Source organism: Hirundo rustica, chromosome Z (assembly GCF_015227805.2).
Source record: "Hirundo rustica isolate bHirRus1 chromosome Z, bHirRus1.pri.v3, whole genome shotgun sequence".
Lineage (NCBI taxonomy): Eukaryota > Metazoa > Chordata > Aves > Passeriformes > Hirundinidae > Hirundo > Hirundo rustica.
The window spans coordinates 73022295-73042866 of NC_053488.1; the positions used below are offsets into that span (position 1 = coordinate 73022295).

Genomic DNA, 20572 nt, shown 5'->3' on the forward strand with positions numbered 1-20572 from the left:
AGCAGCTAACTGCTGTAGGTTATGAGTTTCTGTTTTGCTGAAGGTCAGTTTCCGCATGGAAGTCTAGTGAATCCATTGCTTTAGAAACTTCAGAAGACCAGAGAAAGATGACATCTTGGAATTGTTGACAAGAGGGAAGTCTTTGAGTCAAACACTCCTCTAACACCTTCTAGGAATGCTGTCAGCAACATTTTTGAACTTCACCATTAGACTGACAGTGCTAGGCTAGCAGGGAACAGAAGAAGGGCAGACCCAGTGGAAGTACTAAACTCAAACACTGTGGAACACTCAGTGCTTCACAGCACACACAGCAACATCCCTGCAATGGTAAATCAAGGTTTGTAGTTTAAATCAGCTTCCTGAGCAAGCTGGATGAGCTGTTTCTCCTGACATATTAGAAGTGTGCTGGAAGGATTGCATGTTGTCAGAGGAGCAGCGCACTGACGATCCCATCTCCTGCAGAATATTTGTGTCGCCCCGCTCCTCACCAGAGCTATGCACAAAGAAAGAATTGCAGCTCATCAATTAATAATGGCTGGGTCTGCCAGCAGCATTATATACCAGAAAACTTCACAGCTATTATGTTGTATGTGGCCAGAGCTTTGACTAGGAGCTGAAGCCACTTCAGGAGAGCAGCCAGCAGTTTTACAGATTAAAGGAGATGAGTGTCACTAGAGGACATGAATAAATACTCACAGATCTGACTCCACAAGATGAAGGCTGAAGAAGAAGTTTATTGTTTACAAAGACCTCACTTTTATAGGTTTTGAAGAATGACCAGGGATTGGAAAACAAGGTTACCACCTCTCCATCCCACTGGCCAGGCTAGAAGTCCATCGGTTGACTATCATCAGAAAGGAATGTGGAAACATGTTTACAGTACAGGCTGTGGGAAATTCAGTTACAGAGCTGTAAACATCTCACAAAAATATGGCAACAGATGAGGAGTTCCTTCTAAGTTTGTACTAAAAGGGATCCTTCTAGATCATGTCTTCACCTACCTACACGCTCCATTTCCCCTTCTTCAGTGTTTTTTGCCCAATAATCTACCAGAAGTTCTTCTCTGACCCACATAAGAGAGGCAGTGCTGAGGTAGGGCAAATCATATCCTCTCCAACATTACAGTGACCAGGTGAGGTGTCTACAATTGCAGACTTGGAAGGCTTTGATTGCTACAGGCTGCTCTGCACACCACAGTACACAGACTGTTTCCGCTGCCTTCTTTAAATCCCCCATTCACTCTGCCTTATGTGTTTTGCTGGATATTGAATTTATGGCCATGCTATTTCTTTGTAATGCATTCTGCTTACCTGGTGTAGTTACTGAATGCTTGCAAGCTTGACTCTTCAGGATTTCTGTCTGCTGTGTTTTTCCAATTCAGGTCTTTCTAAATACATGTCAAGAGTAGGCAGAATTATTGCATATGGCAAAGAAAGATGCACTTGACTAACAATATCCTCCTTTGCTGCAGTGAAGGACCAGAAGTAGGTATCAACACATTTTTCAGCATCTTTGCATGTTAGGAATAAACTTATTAGCAGCAGAAGTGGTAGCATATTCTGTACATGATACAAGGAGAAAGATCTTTTAGCATTTTGGCACTGTGTAATCTATCATAAATTCCTGCAAACCCATCAGATTATTTAAAGTAGTAAGCAGAATATGAATAACATTATCTAGCAGCAATGGCCTTTGCCTAAGAGAATTCAGAAAATTCAGAGAAATTTGCTTGCTAGTGCTTCTTTTTCTTGCCCATGCACTTCTCATCCTTCTTAGATCATGGCTGTCCATTCTCTTGTCGCTTCCCTGTTTTTCACCCTTCTCCTTGGGGATCACCAAAGGTAATCCTACACTTTTGTGCTTTTAACTTTAAAAGAAACTTTCTCAATGTCACCAAGTGGCTTGTTCCTCCCACCTATGAAAGAATCCTCCTTGCCCATTCTTGTTGCAGAGTATGGAGTCAAAAGATGCTTTCTGGGCACCTTGTCAGTATGCTCCCAGCAGAAGCTCGCCCTTTGCCACACCATGTTCCCTCAGATTCCTGCCATCTGCAGTCCTTCATCGCTGGATATGTCCCCCCACCATCCCTACAAGCTGCTCATATTCCTCTCTCCTGCCTCAGTTGTGTCCATGTGCTCCCACTCTCTTCCCTTTGATTACTACTACACACTTAGGCCAGAGCTTCCCTTGGGCAATGGAAAAGCACTGCACTAGATCCTGTGCAAGAACCCCCTCAACCCAACACAGGTTCTTAGAAAATGCAGCTGCCAAACCCCAGGGCACACTGCAGCGGTGTGTCTCCAACAGAACAGACACTTCTGAAGAGCCACTTAGCTCCTAACAGGTTCAATCAACCTGAACATAGTAATAATGAGAACCACTTCTCTAACATTTGCAGATCATTCTGGAAGACACAGAGAAAATGCTTTGGGTGTTCAGGCCATTTGTCTCTTGGTAAATAAGGAAATATACGAAGTTATTTTGTTTGTTTTAATTGATCACTGGTTAAACTGTAATACATTTCAAAGCAAAATATTCTGTTCAAGGACATTATACCATACATTAAATCTACTTTTAAACAAGGCTTAATTTGACTCTTTTACTTTATATACATACAGATATAAGTTTCATTTCACTAGTAGCAAAATTACAGAGTACATTACATTTCCTGAAAGATGGCAAAAACAGGAATTGAGTGTCTCTTCCATCCTTCCACACACTCCAGATCAGAAAAAAAACACAGGTATTGAAAGTACAATCACAACTACAGGTAAATACAATAAGGACCTCAGAGCAAGCCAAGACCTTGGCTATGAGAGATGACACTCACTCTTCTAGAAATCTACATTGCAAATATACAGTACATTCCACTAAAGAGTTTTGGGAGTTCCCACAATGCCTCTTAATCCCCTTTTGGTAATAAAAGCTTTCATGACAACATTTATCCTTCATAAAAGTACTGAATTTGTATTTTTGGAACTTATGTTGGAAGCTTAATGCAGTGTAAGATGCAGTCCACAATAAGCTCACCCAGAGTAAGCAAGCATTGGAAGAGTCATCAAGTTGAGAACCCAATCTCAGCTCCTCATCATTGGGTTTCTGGTTATGAGAGCTGCTCTGCACCAGGGACAGGCTCAAAGGGTGGGAAATTATACATTCCTTTTACAGCTTCTGCACATCAATCACCTGCAAGTTGACAGAAAATGTCAACTGAGTCATACAAGATGAATTTGAACTTATTTACAAAGCAGCTGTTAACATTGCAATTGTTAGACAATTAAGGACACAGCTAAGGAACAACAAGGCTTCCACATTTATGCTATCCCTGAAAATGCTTCTGTGAGCAGCAGAGAGTTGCAGCAGCCAGCAAGTATGCAAACACACTGCCACTGCTGGGAAAACTGCAGTCTGGCCTTAGGAAGTGGAATGGTGCACAGAACCCAGCAGCCCCAAAGGTCTGATAAGATTTCTGTTACGCTCAAACTCCGCTTTGGTTTGTGCAAAAGATTAATCTTGTGCATGTAGCTTTCACAACCAAACTGTTGCTCTGTGCTTGGCAAGACAAAATGGGAGGAACTGTCCAGAACCAAGAACATGGAGGTAAACAGGGCATTTTTCATGAGCACTAGTTACCCTCACAAGTACAACACCAAGGATTCTGCCACTGTTCCAAGGAAATGTACTTCAACAACGCTTCTGGAGGTTTTCTGTTCCGTACTTGCTGAAGAAGCTACTACTGATTAGCAAAATAGTTGACCCAACTAACAATACTGAGGACTTTTCCTTCCAGGCTTTATTTCTAACTAAGCGCTAACACTCTTTGCTGCTCCTAAGGAGCTCTGACAGCACTAGTGGTAGAAAGACCAAATAGGCATGCCGAAGCTGAAGACACCAACTCACTTCCTCTGGTTAAAATACATCACTTGTTTCTGTTAGGCAGACTCCAGCCACACACTCTCTCAACACCAATTATTCTTCACAGATTTTTGTTTTAAAAGTTATGTTGCTGGACTCCCCAGATCTAACAGCAATGTAACACAAGCAATGTAATTATAAACAACTAGTGGAAACGTGCCCAAACATTTTTTAAACCTGCTTTATAAGAACTTCAGGGAAAAGGGAAAAAAAAAAAAAAGCTAGAGACCTGTTACAGTCAGTCAGCAGCATTCTTAAAGGGCTGGAAGCCAGGCTGCAACCCAGGTTCTCTCTACTAGTCTACACCTGTTTTTAGCAGAGGTAGGTGGCAATAGGTCAGTGAGAAGTAGAAAACAGTACTTCAGATGTACTTTAGAGCCCTGGTGTTCTTCTCTACTCTTCCTTTAATCTATCTTTTTGTTTCTTTTTTTTCCCTACAATAACCGTCTCAGCCTACTTACTTTTCAGAAGTGAGCCCTGGTAGGCTGCAAACAATGTATGACATTAGTCAGGTGTTGTTACAAAACAGGAACAACCAACATAGGCCAGCAGGCACCATGACTTGCTGCAAGAGTCAAGGAGGTGCTTCATAAGAGAACCTCAGGTGCCACATGCAAAGCCTGGTAGGCAGATTATCAACCTCCTGGCAACACCCAGTGACTTCACCTTCAAGATTCATAGCCGGCAGAAGCAGATATAAAGTTCAGCTTTCAGGGCATGGCTTCAACACTTCAAAACTCAACTATGCAATGAACAATTAACATGAATGGAAAATAAACATTTTAAGCAAAGAGAGAATCCATCCAAGTCTCTGATTAATTATTTTTTTCTGAAGCCTGTTCTAAAAGCTTTTCAGTTTGTGGACACTTAAGAATACGGCTACAAAGAAATGTGCAGGAAATCATTTGAGTGCACTCCTAGTCCATACAACAGACAGACAATTAATGACCAAGTACAAAGCAAAAGGTTGAAAAGCCCTCATTCCCAAATTTTCTACCTTTTTTATTACTGTTTTAAGATTAAGTCACACAACTGCTGGACGTTTTTCTTCCAAATGACCCTCTCCTATAAAAGCAACATTAAGACTCAATACACATTTATATGAAATATATTTTAACTTCCCTCTTCTCAGGTTCTTGTACCTAATATGTAAGCCTTACACTAAGAAACACCTTTAGTGGTCCTCATGCTGCTTTGTGTTGCACAGAAAACAAAACTTCAGTTTATTATGTTCATAATCACGACTTAAACTGTTTTTAATTCCCAAATTACAGTTTGCTTACAGAACCTTAGTGAAATCCCCATTCTTTGCACATTCTTGTATGTAAGACAGAGAAATGTCACAGTTACAAAAATAAAACCAAAATCAAAACACCCTACCCAAAATGGTTTCGTTGTCAAGATGTATCCGTTTACCAAACCAAGCCTCTCCCAGATTTTTAGCAGCAAAATTCAATCATGTCGAAAGGAGCAGGACAGAGACAGCCAGTTCCCCACTGAGAACCAGAGCTGACTAACCCATAAAATTAGCTGGGCACCTCTGTAAACCCAATTGAAGTTTCAGTAATTATCTAGTGGTTCTTGGAAGAATCCATAAACAAGCTTCTTGATTTTCTGTAATTTTTAAGAGAGAGCTAAGAGCTTTAGGTCCAGGTAAAATACCTGCACTCATGTTTTCCCTGCTAACTTAAAATCAAATCTAAGGCTCTTCTCTGATGTTCCAAAAAAAATTTTGCAAGTGTACTTTTGCAAGTGTAGAGAAATTTAACAAATATTAATGTAGACATCATCTACAGAAAATGCTACCAAATATACAAAGCAGAGGAAGATATTTTCCTCCTAATTTTCATGTTTTAATTTTTTAAACACATATTTCAAGAAAAGAACAATTAAAAATGTATGCCTTAGAGTTGCCTGTATGTGCTGAATGAACATGGGTTTTTCTAGCAGTCTTTCTAAGCAGTCCCCTTAGAAATGCTTTATCTCTCAAATGTGTATATATATATATAACACTACAGTCAAACTCATTATATATCTGTGTTCATTTTTTTAAACCTATTACTAGATAGCATTTGCCCTTGAACTGTAAAGAGGTGTCCCACAAACCTATCCTACAGCAGAAGCCTTTGATTTCTGTGGCTGCAGAACACACACACAAAGAATTAATGAAGTGTCCAAAGGAAAAAATATTAACTCTTTAAATCAGACAGCAATTTACATATATTTATGAAGAAATCTACTGAGATTTAGGACTGCTTCAAACCAGTAACTGAAAAACAACAGCAGCTATGAATAATATATAACCTTCCTGATCCATAACTGATCCTAGCTTCCCCTTAAAAAGAAAAAAAAAAAAAAAAATCACAGCAGCTGAATATATCTGCAAATATACACAAACAAAATCTTTGATCAGAGGTTAATAAGTAACTGTGTTGTACCAGAGCTAGAGACTAGACATTGCAGGTGTTCAGCAGTCTCTAACCCACCAGCTCTCGTGCTGGTGGAGCAGTGGAAAGTTTCACCCAACACACTTTTCAGGTAGTATAAGAATCTCATGTTTCCTGTTCAGATGTCACTCAGCTGAACAGTTACCTCTGCTATTAATACAGCTTCCCTCTCAGTTAAGCATGCAAAATGTATAAAAAGGCAAGTGATCAAAATATCCCCTTGAATGCCCAACTGTCTGCTATCAAGAGACTGCTGCTGAAGATTTAATACCCCAGCATTAATTTTCAACATTTTCAAACTTGATATGAAAATTGCATTTTGTTATTACACAAGAGTATAACAGTCATTGGTCATATGCATCATCCACCCCAGCACTAGTGAAAAAGTGCCTTCTGAACAGGGATGAGAAGACATGGCACGTTTTGCTACCAAGTTGCGTCTCCACTCATCTTGCACTAAGCAGTGCATGGAAATAGGTGAGCAGAAATCCAACAGTCTACCAAGACACACCATGTTTTCACATGCACCGATGACATGCATATCTTAAAAATCCAGAAGTTCAAACATGCAGCAAAATGTTTGTTAAAACACTTTAAACGCTCACCAGATGACAATGAGTGATTTAATACCCAGACAAAGCACAGTAAAAGATTTGTGCTTACACTTCAAGTTTCAGAGTAACATTGTTTCTATCAGAGTATTTGAAGTGCAATGAAAGGAATGTTCCACTGAATTCAGAAGCAAGAGACACCATTTATAGAACTAGGAAAATAAGCACAGGTCAGAATACTGCAATAAATAAACAAAACAGCAGGAACATGCAGACCTCAAAGTCAAATTATTTTTAGATTTGTGATATTAAAAAAAAAAAAAAAAAAAAAAAAAAAAAACCAAACACCACAAGAACAACCCTGTCTGACTTTCCCAAATGCGGTATCTTTTTGGCCGAACAACAGTTACTCTATTGTAAGGAACACAGATATTACTAGAAAACATTATTTACAGAATGATTATCAGATTGATTATATAAAATACAGATATACACCCTTAGGTTTGAGATAAGCCAAGCAAATTCACTGCTGCTAACTAAAGCACTTTGAAGAAGGCAACAGGCACCAAATATCAAAACTGAATCACAAAACTACTCAAAATAACAGACAAATTTGGGACGGTAGAGGTACAGCAAAGATCAATTAAGTCGGAATGATTTATAACTAATACTAGCCTATCACTAATTACTTAGCTTCATTAAAATTCTATTTTTCTTACAAAAAACTGAAGAGAAACCTTTACTCTCAGACTGTGATTTCTACAGGTACTCAGCAGCTTTTTTCTTAATGCATCTATGTAATGCTCTGTACTCTACATCTTACAAAATACATCCCCACATTTAAGTGCATGACTAGAAACTGCGCCGAAATCCTGGAAACGCGCCTCATAAATCTCAGGCACGATAAAGTCATAACAATGCTCAGCTCCAGTTTCTGGAAGCAGTTCTGTGAAAGTTGAAATTTCAGAAAAGGGACTTAGATCCCTGGTTCTCAAACTCTGACCATGCATCATTCAATTCCATGAAGATCATTTTGGCATATTGCTCATAGGGTTGTCCTGTGGCCTGGAAACAAAGAGAATGTACCATAAGCATAAAAATATTAGAAATTTGGTCATTTAGTAAAGATCCCACCCCTTATTTATGTACTTTTTATAAATAGCTTCAGTTACTATTACTTACTAATCAAATTACGTCATTTTTGGAATTGATTCGTAAGAGATCTTGCAAGAGCGTACAATGATAAAATCTAAGTCCTCTTTGAGACAATTTCTTTTGAATGGGATTCCCTGGAGAAAAATCTGTCGCTGGTTGTCAATGACACTAAGACTCAACATGACTGACATAGCACTTCCTGCATGTTTGCTTCCATATGCAAATATAGTGTGCTCCTGATTCCCTACCTATTTCACCACAGCCCTGACTCTGGGCCAACACAATCCAACCCTTGTGATTAATAAACATCCAGTCCCAAAAGATGGTTCTCTCCAACAAAAAAGGGAAGCCCCAGAGCCCCCTCCAGTATCCCTCCCCTTCTCCTGCTGCTTAGCTTTTGCCACCTGCAGTACTTTATCAACGCATTTAGAGAGTGCTTTAATGATAAGTGGCAGAAAAAAAGAACAAGGAAGACAAATATGCCCTAAATAGAGCTGTGTTCTGACACTGATGCACTAAAGGGCTTACTGGAAACATCTAAAAACCACCACGAAGGTGGAAGAAGTCACATACCCAAGAACACTGAAGGACAGGGGGAACTAAAAAACAAAAAAATGCCTTGTTTGTAATGGACACAAGACAACTTAGGTTTTAGACTACTGCTCCCTAAACCACCAAGTGAATGCAAACCTGAAAATTCAAACCAGGTATATCCAGGGCAAGAGCTCAGAACAAGAAGCTACCTTGATCCATGGGGATGCATTAAATAATTTTAAAAAGACAGCTGTAAATGAGGTTCAGCAGGTTTTTCCTACCAGTTTTGCTGTGGCAGCCTCTGAGTCTCCATACTAGTTCTAAAAGACTTGAAGTAACAGCTCACATAAATGAAACAGATTCTACTAATCAGCATTAAATCTGCCATCTGTCAGTCAGAACCCAGCATGACTGACTTTGGTGCTCAGTACAACCCTCATGGGATCTTTCATTCGTTAACACTTCTCTGTTGAATTCTGTGCTGTGTCAGCACAGGATTCATCCTTATCAGGATGACAAGAATTATCCTGTACTACCTGAATGCATGCAGTAGGACACCACTTTCAGAAGACAATGGAAGCGCAGTGAAGAACAGCTAGGGTGCTGACTGAGAAGCAAGGCATTTGCCAGTAACCAGTATGGTGTGGTTAAAGCAGTTTGTATTTCTCATAGAATAAAGAAGATCACAGGAACACACCTTATCAGGATGAACCACAAGCACTGCTCTCCTGTAGTACTTCTTCACTTGTTCAGGAGTTACTAAATCTGCCATGCTGACCGGTTTCCATTTATTTTCCCCTTCCCAAAGCACTGTATGTAGAGTGGATATTAATGCTCTGATATTTCTCTCCTTTCCTTCAATCCATTCAAGAATCTGGGAAAATCAAAATATAATAGAACTGAATGCAACTGAATGAAAATACTGTAAGCATTTTCAGCCTCTACAGATATAATCTTCACTCTCTGCAAGACTATATGATCATGACGCAAGTACAGTTGTCCTACTGCACTCACTCTCCAAATTCAATTGTCTTAGCCACCCAAAAGTGGTATTTTGCATCTACCACTAGGGAATTGTTACTAGTTTATTGCAGAAATTCAGTCATTGCAAGAAGAAATTACTGAGATAGTTACATGTTACAAACCCCTGTAAAATTAACAGCAAGACAAACGACAAGAGTAATTAAAAACATTTTTTTGAAATTAGATATTACATTAATCTCGTCTCTGTCAGAGCACACACACAAATTATTACTTGATTTGTACAAAAGTGTAAATATATTTCAAAACTCCTATTGTGTCTTGTACAAAAGATAGTATCTATTAATAATTCAAGTTTACTTAAGCAACCTGCACAAGTGCTCTTTGAGAAATCCCTAAAGTAAATTAGAGTAACTTTTCAGACTTCAACAGCAATATTCAAGCCATAACATAGGGATACAATGTTTTCATTGAACACTTACTATCACCAGTGAGGATGGTAACTAAGTATCTGCACTAATTTCCACTTGGTGATTTGTATTAAAAGGTACCCATGCAAGCCATGAACTCTCTCTTCCTGAAGAAGATTTTGTGAAAACAAATTTCAGAATCCCTTCAAAGTTCATTTACTAACTTTTCTAAAGCACCATAAAGACTGAAAAACCAGAAGTGTATTAATATGTGAAATTATCAATGACTAATGAGTAAAAAAATATGAACAGCAAGGAACACCTCCAAAACTAGTTATACAGCCTGTCTCACAAATTGCACTTTCTGGTAATTTCTTAGGACAGCAGCAGCACTTGTTAACCAGGAAATGGAAGTACACAGTCACCCTGAAGACAGCTATTCTCACATGCCTCATTTTTTAAATGTATTTTTGTCTAATCAGTTAAATCCATCTTTTCTAAATCATGACCCTTCAGTTTCTCTGTTAGTCATTGTATCCTTCTGCCCTGTTATGAGCAGTTCTAAGCATAAGATCAGATTTTCACTTAAATCAAAATCACCGTTACACAAACCTTGAGTTTCAAGGGGTCCATATCTTTAGACATCTCTTGTTTTCTCATCTCAGCAATTGTCTTTGGTCCCTTTTTATCAGATTTTGCTGAAAATCCTTGATTAGATAAGAGATCCTCAAAGTCATTTTCTGAAACTTTTGGCTTTTGACCTAAGAAAAGAAAAAAAACCATTAACTGAAAAGTTTCATTGCCCATAGATACACCCGGATAGCATTTATCATGCCATATACCATGATAAATATCCTTCAGTGATGCCAAAAGCCACAGAACTAAGAAGGATAGATAGAAATAAAGGGGATCATTAACAAACTTTCAGTCGAGCAGAACAGACAACCTGACATGCTCACCTCTGACTTGCATGTTTTCCTTTTTTAAAAAATGGGGTAGAATTGAGGAAGCACACATCTATCCATGAATTTGGAAATGGCTCAATTTTTCTACTGTAAGTTAGTTCCAAATGCTATGCAGCAGTTTTTCAAGTAACCAGATACTCAGTACTATCACTGAAAGCATGTAGTCAACATTTAAGCATGTTGAAATAATGAATAATGAAGGGATAAAAGACCAACATGAATATTCATTACAGAACCAACAAATTTCAGAAAGCTGTAGAGTAACTGAACTCTGAAGACTCAATTCTGACTGTTGTCTAGTACAATCCCCACTCAAAGCAGGGACAAACAGCTGCATTTGTTAGGTCCTTGTCCAGGTGGGGTCCCTTGGTGTTTAAGGGAGAAGAATTACAACAACCTGTTTCAGCATTTCATCCTGTCAACTGATTTTTTTTCCCTTGTTCCTACAGACTTTCTTGTGCTGCAACCTATGCCCACTGCCTCTCCATCCTGACACTTGTTTCCAGATATGGACCAACAGAATAATTCCAACTTAAATAAGTACCTTATATGCCAGTTTAAGGGGGGCATAAGCCTAATACCAACACACCAGAAAATAATATTTTCCAAGAAAGTTCATACAGAAGAGGCCAAGCTTATCCCTATAACTCTAGGTTTGCCTATTCAGTTGGAATATGTTAAAGCACTGTATGATTCCATGTGGTCCTGTCCCCATGTCTCTTTCAAACACAAGACTTTTCAGGAATTTTAACCTGAGTCTTCCTCAAGACAAGCTACTCTTCTTCAGCTGTGAAAAACACTGTATCCCTTTACCTTTGTATCACAAACAGATTAACATGAAGCAACATTATCAACCATCTCTCCCTTAAAGGATCAAATTTACCTTTCTAAACTCACTGATAGAAAACCAGTACCCATGTGGGTGAGTAATTACAGCCTTGAGACTTTATGCCCGAACTCACATATACTCGTGCCATTGTCAACTTGTCTATTTCTGTACTGGGGTAGCTTTGGAAAGGCAGGATACCAGATCTGCTAAGTGTTTTTCTGTTTTCTATTAAGCACAACTTAAATTAAATAAAAATATGAAGGTAGAAGAACTTCTGCAGGTAACAGCACACCCAACTAACTTCACGTGGGATATAAGTAATACACATTCAGGAAACTTACCGAAGCTTGGGGCTCTGATTCCTCTTTCTTCTCGTCCTCCAATAACACTCAAGTTTACTGTGTAGTTGGGCTTAGCTGCTGCGTTGGACTTAGTCTGGGACTGCCATGAAGTACTTAGTGGTTTGGGGGATTTCTGCCATTGATTTCCCAGCTTCTGAGATGGAGTAGTCTTCTGACTAAATCCACTACCCAAAAGGCCAGCAGTGGACGAACCTAACAATAAATACTAGATTAGTTGCTCAGTTCAATGCTGTCACCTGTTAAATACAAAACAGTTTGGTCTTTGCTATATATGACTATATAGCTCACAGTGATACCACCATTCAAGAGAAAATGTAACAGGAAAGTGTGAGTAAAATGAAGTTAAGAGTCTCATTAACAATTAACTTGGAAGGCAGGAGCTGGAGGTTTCACTGAAAGTCTTCTCTTACAACTCAGGGTCTCAACTGTCAGTTTTAGTTAAAACATGCACCCTTATCTGAAGGGTCAGGTACATGTTAGGCCAGGAGATAATTTGGTTGTGACAGTAGTTCTGCCTCCCATTTCATTATATTTCTGCTAATGTGCAGTGCCTAATAAAAAACTAGTTTCAAAAGAGATAACAGACCGAGAAATGCTTTCAAAGTCTCTAGTGATTCCTTGCACCACTCTTTAGGAATATAAGAAGATTATTCCACAGCAGCACTCACAGGGAATATACTGCGTGTGAGTAAGAAAAGCACTGAGGCTGCAGGAGATACTGTAATCACGCCCCTTTGGCATAGGCCAAGCTTGTCTGGGTACACACAGCAATGTACACTTGATTTGTTCTTTCAAAAATGGCTCCTCACACTTCAGCTCTCCTGATGACTCCCTTCTGTAGTGGCTGCTCATACTTCTAACTTGCATAAGAGAATGTCTTCCCACAGCCATGTACAAGATACCATACTATATCTCAAAATACCACACCTGATAAAATCCAGTATTGCAATACAACACCTAATAAAATCTCCAAATGCTCTGTTTTTTCATGAAATCACTCAACTGCAGTCAACTCAGTTTTCAGTCATTGACAACTTGTGAAATTTACAGAAAAAAATATTTGTTACTAGTCAGAGTAAACAACCTTGCGTACTGAAAAATTATCTATGTCACCTATTCTTTCCATGCATTATTGCTTTGAAATTCATTATTGCAGTATTCAAGGCCAACAAATTCTTCCTGTAAGACAAGTCAATGCCTCACTGTTCACAGAAACTTTTTAACACCACACTCCTACTTTCTGATAGAAGACCATTCCTAAGAGTGTGATAATACCAACCAGCACAGAACACTATTGGTATCCTCCCAGTACCCTAATACACCAGTATTAACTACTTTTAGCTACTATTTCTTTTCGGTTTATATAGCATTTATATTTAAGCAGTTTGCACTCTCATAAATTTTCTTCTAGAACATCTTGTATGTGGAAGCCAAAAAACCCCCATGAAAAATACAGCAGTGTGGTATTCCAAAACTGAATTCCAGTTCTTGTGATGCTTTGAGAATTCATTTCAAGCCCACGAATGTTAACTAAGACAGTGACATCTGGCTACTTCTTAACACAGTCATTCTTCCTATTGAAAGCTAACTGAAAGAGTAATGAATTGACCAAAGTCCTGCTAAAATTAGTTCCATTTATTTAACTGGATTCAGTGTGGGCTATACCCCCATCTTCAAGTCAAAGATAAACAGACTATTTTTACTGTCACACTATCTGTAGATTTAACAACCTGTATTTACCTGAATTACTAAACTAGAAAATTTTTGAAATGTTTTTACTGCAAAGCACCCTCATTGATACTGCTTCAACACCAGAATTTTGCAGTGCTTATGCCCAAGCAACATCAAGAAGTCAAACACTGCCTGGTGTTTCTACAAGAATTCCACCAGTAATCAATTCAATACACAGTGCTTACTTGCCAAGGCAACAGAGTAAAACCTCCATCAGCTCCAACATAAGCAAAAAGCAGGTTTGTGCAATTCAGCAACACTAGACTCTTCTGAATCATTCCTTGTACTCTGAGCAGCTGGTCACATTTGTTATGGCAGTGTGGGTTCTGAAATGCTATGACCTCTGCTCTTTTGTGAATGCTAGAGGGCTAATTCCTGAATTTCAGGCCAATAAAACACCCTGGAAAAACAGTTACTCTGCAATATGTCTTATCTTCCAGAACTCCTTGTGCCCTCTACTGCAAACTGAGAGGTATTCATAATGCCTTTGGTACTGGTGTGCAATGTACGGGCTTGATTTGTGCTCATCTTACAAACATGGTAGATGTGAGTAACAGAGCTATGAAAGTCTACTAAATTCAAAGGAAAGTACTGAATTAACTGTCACTTTGGAACTAAAAAATTTAACTAATTTAGTCCTGCTTTGATTTTAAATCCTTCAAGAAAAGTATTAATTCTAGGTAAGAAACCTCATGCTCAGTTACTGAATCAGCAACTCCTGGTTTCTCTTACCATCTCAATTAGATTCTGAAGCATTAATTATTTTTACTGTTCTAATATCACACCTGTAGTTATCTTCTGAAATATCATTTTGGATGTTTCAAAAAATATCTGAAAGATTTAATCATTTCATGTTACTCACCAGTTCTCAGCAAATACATCAAGCTGGCTGATAACAATTAAAAGAAAACACTTTCCTTTACAGGCTGTCAATAACATTTATTGGTACAAGAAGCAAATCAAACAGCAGAGGCACTAAAAGTAGTCTATCAAAAGTAAGATGTTACCTGGAAGACCAGATCCCAGACTGGCAAGGTCAGCAAAAGGATCGAAGTTTTGAGCTTTTGCCTGGCTGAAAGACAAACCTGAGGACACGCTGGACTGGCTTCCAGTGGTAAAAGCTTGGCCTGTATAATAAGAAGACACACTATGTACCTAGTTTGTTTGGAAATTGAGAGAAAGAATAAAAGTAATATCTCCACAACACCTCATGCAAACCTCCCCAACATTCTACTTCACAACATCTTTCCCATCACTACAGAGAACTGAAACAATTTCATTCCGGTGTCTTGACCTTAAATCTGAAAAACTACACAAGTGCCTTACTAAAGAAGCATTTAAGCAGCGAGGCAAAAATGCATGTGCAGCAGTTTCAGGTGATTAAACTGACCTAACCTGGAGTATTCCTCTAATGGAAAAATTTAATTTTGTCATACCTTCACAGACAGGCTTCAGCTGTGGTGATGCTACATTGCTGGTTGTTGAGGAATCTGCCCAAGAATCCCATCCACTTAAGAGATCTGGGTGGCTTGTAGATGATGATATTTTAGGCGGCTCTGGTGTCAAATTGCCTACAGAAGAAAAAAGAAATGTTTTCATGTTAAAGAAAACCACCATAATTATATACATACTTGCCAATACCAACAGAATGTGTACCACAATGTCAGCTACACAGCTTACTTAAATTTCTTAGCAACAGCTATGCAGTCTTAAACAGGACTCAGAAGGGTTGTACCACTGGAATTCCTTAATTTCTATTTTAAAACATCCCACGCACTTCATAGAGAAGGTACTTTCATGCACAGGCACTGCCATGAATTTAACAGCTTAGGTCTCCTGACCAAAAGGACTAGCTCAGGTACAGATCTAGGACATGCTGCTGTTCCTGACAACACAGCCACTAGGCAGAAAGCAGCAGAAAGCTCTCCATGAATGCTGCTCTTTATCACTCAGCAGTCTGGGGGCTACACAGCTGAAGCCAGGTCACTTCAAACTGCAGGTCTGCCTAACCCAGGCCTCTTGTGACAAAGGGGCCTCTTGGCCAACTAATACTCTTAGAGGTGTGACACACAAATGAAAGCACACAATTGAAGAGCAGGATACAGGAAGGGTTATTTTTTTCTGGGAAAAGGTTAAGAATCTCTAGCTCCATGTATAAAACCTACTTTTCTATGCACCATGACATCTAAATAAAACTCCTATTTAAAAGCATGCAAGGGTGCTGTCACTACTGAAAAATGTCATAGCCCATCTAAAGGCGTAACTGCCATCCCTGACACTTCCAAATGATTGCCCACTTAATCACTCACATGGACTACAAGGTGAGCCATCCTCAGAGTGAGATATGCTAGGTATAGAATACCCAAAACTGCATGCCAGCTCTGACCATTCTTCTTGAGCACAGCTTGTGGAGATTCACAGTGAAGCAGGACAGCTTTTTAATACTTTAATGCTGTAACAACTGTAGTGCTACAGGGGAGGGGATATTTCAGTAAAGGCAATACATTTAGTGGTGCTCTAAGACATTTTATAGACATAGGGTTTAGAAAGTTAACCCAGCCAACCTTACAAAAGCAGTAACATTTTGAGGCTTTCAAAGTCTCAACTAGTACATCACAGCCTTTCACTTGTCCCAGCTTTACATTCTAAATATTAATATCAAATGCTCTTAATTAAGGAAATAATTAGAAGCAAATTAAATACCCCTACAGTACCTCAGTCTACTAATACCATTTATAATTAGATCTTACAGCTGCAATGTGAGCACATCAAATACTGTGCAACAAGTACCTGCTGAAAGCCTGTATTTTAGCAGTATTCTCTGCTGCATGTGAGAAAAAACATCAGAATAAAATGCAAGAAGTACCCACCATTTCCAACCGCTTCTCCAGACCTAAGCTTCATCTCCCTGCCTCTGAAACCACGAGAGAAAGAGTACATATTTGTCTCAATACTCAGGACCCCAGCTATCTGCTAAAGTGCAGCATCACTGGCTATAAACCAGCATCTCTTTGTCAGCTTAGACCTTTGCTGTACCATATTCCACTCTCAAAAGACAGGTAGGCCTTGAATGAATACTAGCATTGATTTTTAGGCTAGAAATAATTTTGTTCTGTCATCTCTGCTACTAAAAGTCTTATTACAGGAGCATAAGAAAATTAATAATTATCATATGAAATTAACTATTATGAAAACAAGTTGAGAGAAATAAGAATAAATTAAATGACAGGTGAATGCATTTGAAGGATTGAGAACATACTGTGAGAATGAGCTGTTCTATAACAGTTGGCTTAAGAGCAGTCAAGTTCATCACCTCCCCCACCCTGAACTAAGCAGGAAGTAGCCTACTGCTACATATAGCAGTAAATTCACTATTAATAGCAAAAGCTCATATACAATCACTACACTTATCAGAAAATTTTGAAACAATGCAATGTACAATATACTGAACAGATATCCCATTCCTCCTGAAACGGTTTATTCTTTTTAGTTCTTCAATGTGGGCAGTATGTCAGATTTTAACATCAAGAAAAAGTGTTATCAACACAATACTTTTACTTCTACATATTCTGAGGAGGTATGATGAGACCATACTGAATCCCTGTTTTTGTAACTGGCACACTGGAGTTCATATAGACACATTAAGATAAAGAAGCAGAGTATCTAAAGAAATTATAAAACATGAACTTGATATTCCAAAAATGGAAGCAATTAAGATCATGAGCAAGCAGATCCAAACCTGGCTGTCTCAAGTTTTTTAATATGATATTGATAATACGATATTAATATTTAATATTGATAATCCTTAGCCATACAGCAATTAACCACTGGAGGTCAGGGCAGAGAACTGTGTTCTTTACTAACACTGCTCAAACCAAGCTAAGAAGCAAGAATAAGTTGGTGGTAATCAGGTCACCCCTTCCAGCTTCCCAAAATAAGAGACCTGCATTTTACTACATACAACTTCACATAAGGTTTTCTTTATTTAACTTGTCATGTCTACAGGAAATCCTTTAATCACAGACAACAGGATTTTCTGTGAACCAAGAGGCTGATTTAGTATGATGCAAGGTTTTTTTAGCCTTGTCTAAAGCCTGTCTGAGAACTCAAGTTCACAGAAATTAACTTCTCCTCAGGAGAAAACTACACGGATCACTCAGGTTTCTTTTGATCACCTTCAAAATCTCCTACCGTCTTTGAGGGAAATATATTGTTGACTCAACCTGCATTAAAGATGATCTGCTACTTAAAAAATCCAGAAGAAAATTAAGTTACCTTGTTAATATATGGCTGTTTAGCAGCAACAGCACAACATTTTCCTACTATAGAACAGAATACTTTAAGAGACCAGATACTGTGTAAGAACTCTCTTTCATTTTAAAACTCCTATCATTTTAAATTTTAAGCCACCATCTGAGAAATAGAAGGTTAAAATTCTCTGTCTTGAACTTGTATTTACTGAAACATCCTTCCTCCTGGTATCTACACCAGTTTAGCAAACATTTACTAACAAACAAAGCTTATCCTTTAATAAAATTTGATTCTAGACACTTAAAACTGCTCCAACAGTAGAATCATCAAATCTCATTACTACAGCCCAAGTCACTGCCATTACTACTAATTCATTTTTAGTTCAAAATCTTCTTCTCCCTTTAATGACCTCACATTTGCACTGTCTTCTGCTCACTCAACACTGTTTTTCCGAATATGTCATTTGAGAACATGTTCTTATTTGTCCTTTCTTCTCCAGTTACTAGTGACTGTGTCTTTTCAGGACTCAAAAATTCACATTAGGAGCAACATAACTACTAATATCCCTAACTTACTTGATAAAATTGGTATCTGTAACTGGATAGAATGCTAAAGGCTCAAATACATACATAATTTCAGCTAAACACACATAATAAGCTCTCATTTGAAGGATAAATGTAAAGATGTATGACATGTTACCCCAGTTCCTCCACTTCCATATGATTTTTAAAGACTGCATAGCAATAGAGAAATATTGGGTAGCCAGCGTAAAACAGTAGGCCAAAGAGAAAATGGGTACATTTTAAGTATCTTTTCCTATGTTGACAGAAAGCTCCATAAATTACATTAAAATAGCAAGTATCCTAATACACTTACCAGGTGCAAGCTGTCAAGTAAAATGAGGAGGAGTAAGCATAACACAATAAGCACTGAAGTCAAATGTAAAAATATTCCCTTTTTTTCTGTACTTGCTCAAATGTTATTAACAGCTGCATTCAGATGGTAGTCTCCTTAAGATTGCCGAAAAACATTTAGTGAACAGAAATCCATACTTTAGACTTCCCACTTTAATACATAAATGGGTTTTCTGTCTCCTCTCGGATATGACAGTTCTGGTACTATTAAACTTGGAGAAGAGTGCTGGGAACATTCTTATAAATGTGTAAAAATACTCAATGTAAAGAAACAAAAGAAAGTCTGAGATACACTCTCCTCTGTGTTGCCCCATGGAAGGACAAGAGGCAAAAGGGCGAAAACTGAAACACAGGGAACTCCATTAAAAAATACTTTCTCTCATCTAAGATCTCTCCAACACTGGCATAGGTTGCCCAGCTGTAGAGTCTATTTCCAGAGCACTAGAAATACTGAAAAACAGAAAGGACAGGGTTCCTGAACAGCCCACTCTACTTGATGCTGCTTTGAGCACATCAGCTAGAGAATCTCCAGAGATCCTGCCTCTCAAGTGGGTTAGATTTTGGCTGAGATCATAAAATATGCGGAGTTACAAGGGAAACACAAGGATCACACAGTACAACTCCTGGCTCTGCACAGGACAGCTGCACCTTATGTGCCTGAGAGTGTTTTCCAAACACTTCTGGAACTCTTGTCAGGCTGACAAAGTCTCCGCTTCCTACTGTTCCAGGGCCCAACCAGCCTCTGGGAGAAAAACCTTTTCCTGATACCTAGGCTAAACTTCCCTTAAGACGACTACAGCCCATTCCCTTGGGTCCTATCACTGTCACCAAAGAGAACAGATCAATATAGGCCCCTCCTCTTCCCCTCACAAGGAAGGTGAACTCAACTGCAATGAGGTCTCCCTTCAGTCCCCTCCTCTCCTAGCTGAACAGACTAAGTGACCTCAGCTGCTCCTCATATGTCTTCCCCTTAAGGCCTTTCACCATACTCATGGCCACTGACACTCTCTAATGGCTTTATGTCTATTTTTATATTGTGGCACCCAAAACTGCCCCTAGCACTCGAGGTGAGGCCAGCCAGTGCAGAGCAGAGCAGAGCAGGACAATCTCCTTCGTTGCCTGGCTGGTGATGCTGTGCCTGATGCTCCCCAGAATGCAGCTTGTCCTCCTGGCTGCCAGGGCACTGCTGACTCATTCAGCTTGCCATTGACCAGGACCCCTCAAGTCCCTTTCCATGGTGATCCCCAGCATCTTATTTCCCAGTCTGTCTGCATCCAGACCGCCCCATCCCAGGTGCAGAACCTGGTGGAGATAAGTTCCACAGACCTCTATTGATCAAATCTATTGAGCAAAAAATTTATGTTTGGTAACCTCACATAGGGAGAGTAATAGTGGCATAAAACTGGCAACTATACAAGTACACAACTGAAACATACTGTTACTATCTACAGGACTGAACAAAAACATTGTAAAGGAAGCAGCAAGTGGAATCTTCCCATCGGAATCAACCACAGCTGGTATATAATG

The 20572-nt window shown here is 38.9% G+C and overlaps 1 protein-coding gene across 1 annotated transcript in view; it reads right to left on the reverse strand.

The window, feature by feature from the left end:
* Nucleotides 1–2476: 2476 nt before the first annotated feature.
* GAK (cyclin G associated kinase) overlaps nt 2477–20572 on the reverse strand; it is a 65297-nt gene continuing 47201 nt past the window's right edge. The window contains exons 23-28 of the mRNA XM_040089728.2: nt 15317–15451; nt 14888–15007; nt 12129–12341; nt 10606–10754; nt 9300–9476; nt 2477–7978 (exon numbers count right to left, since the gene is read on the reverse strand). Coding sequence (XP_039945662.1) covers nt 7877–7978; nt 9300–9476; nt 10606–10754; nt 12129–12341; nt 14888–15007; nt 15317–15451 — 896 coding nt within the window. The 3' untranslated portion in view covers nt 2477–7876. The remainder of the gene's footprint in view (nt 7979–9299; nt 9477–10605; nt 10755–12128; nt 12342–14887; nt 15008–15316; nt 15452–20572) is intronic.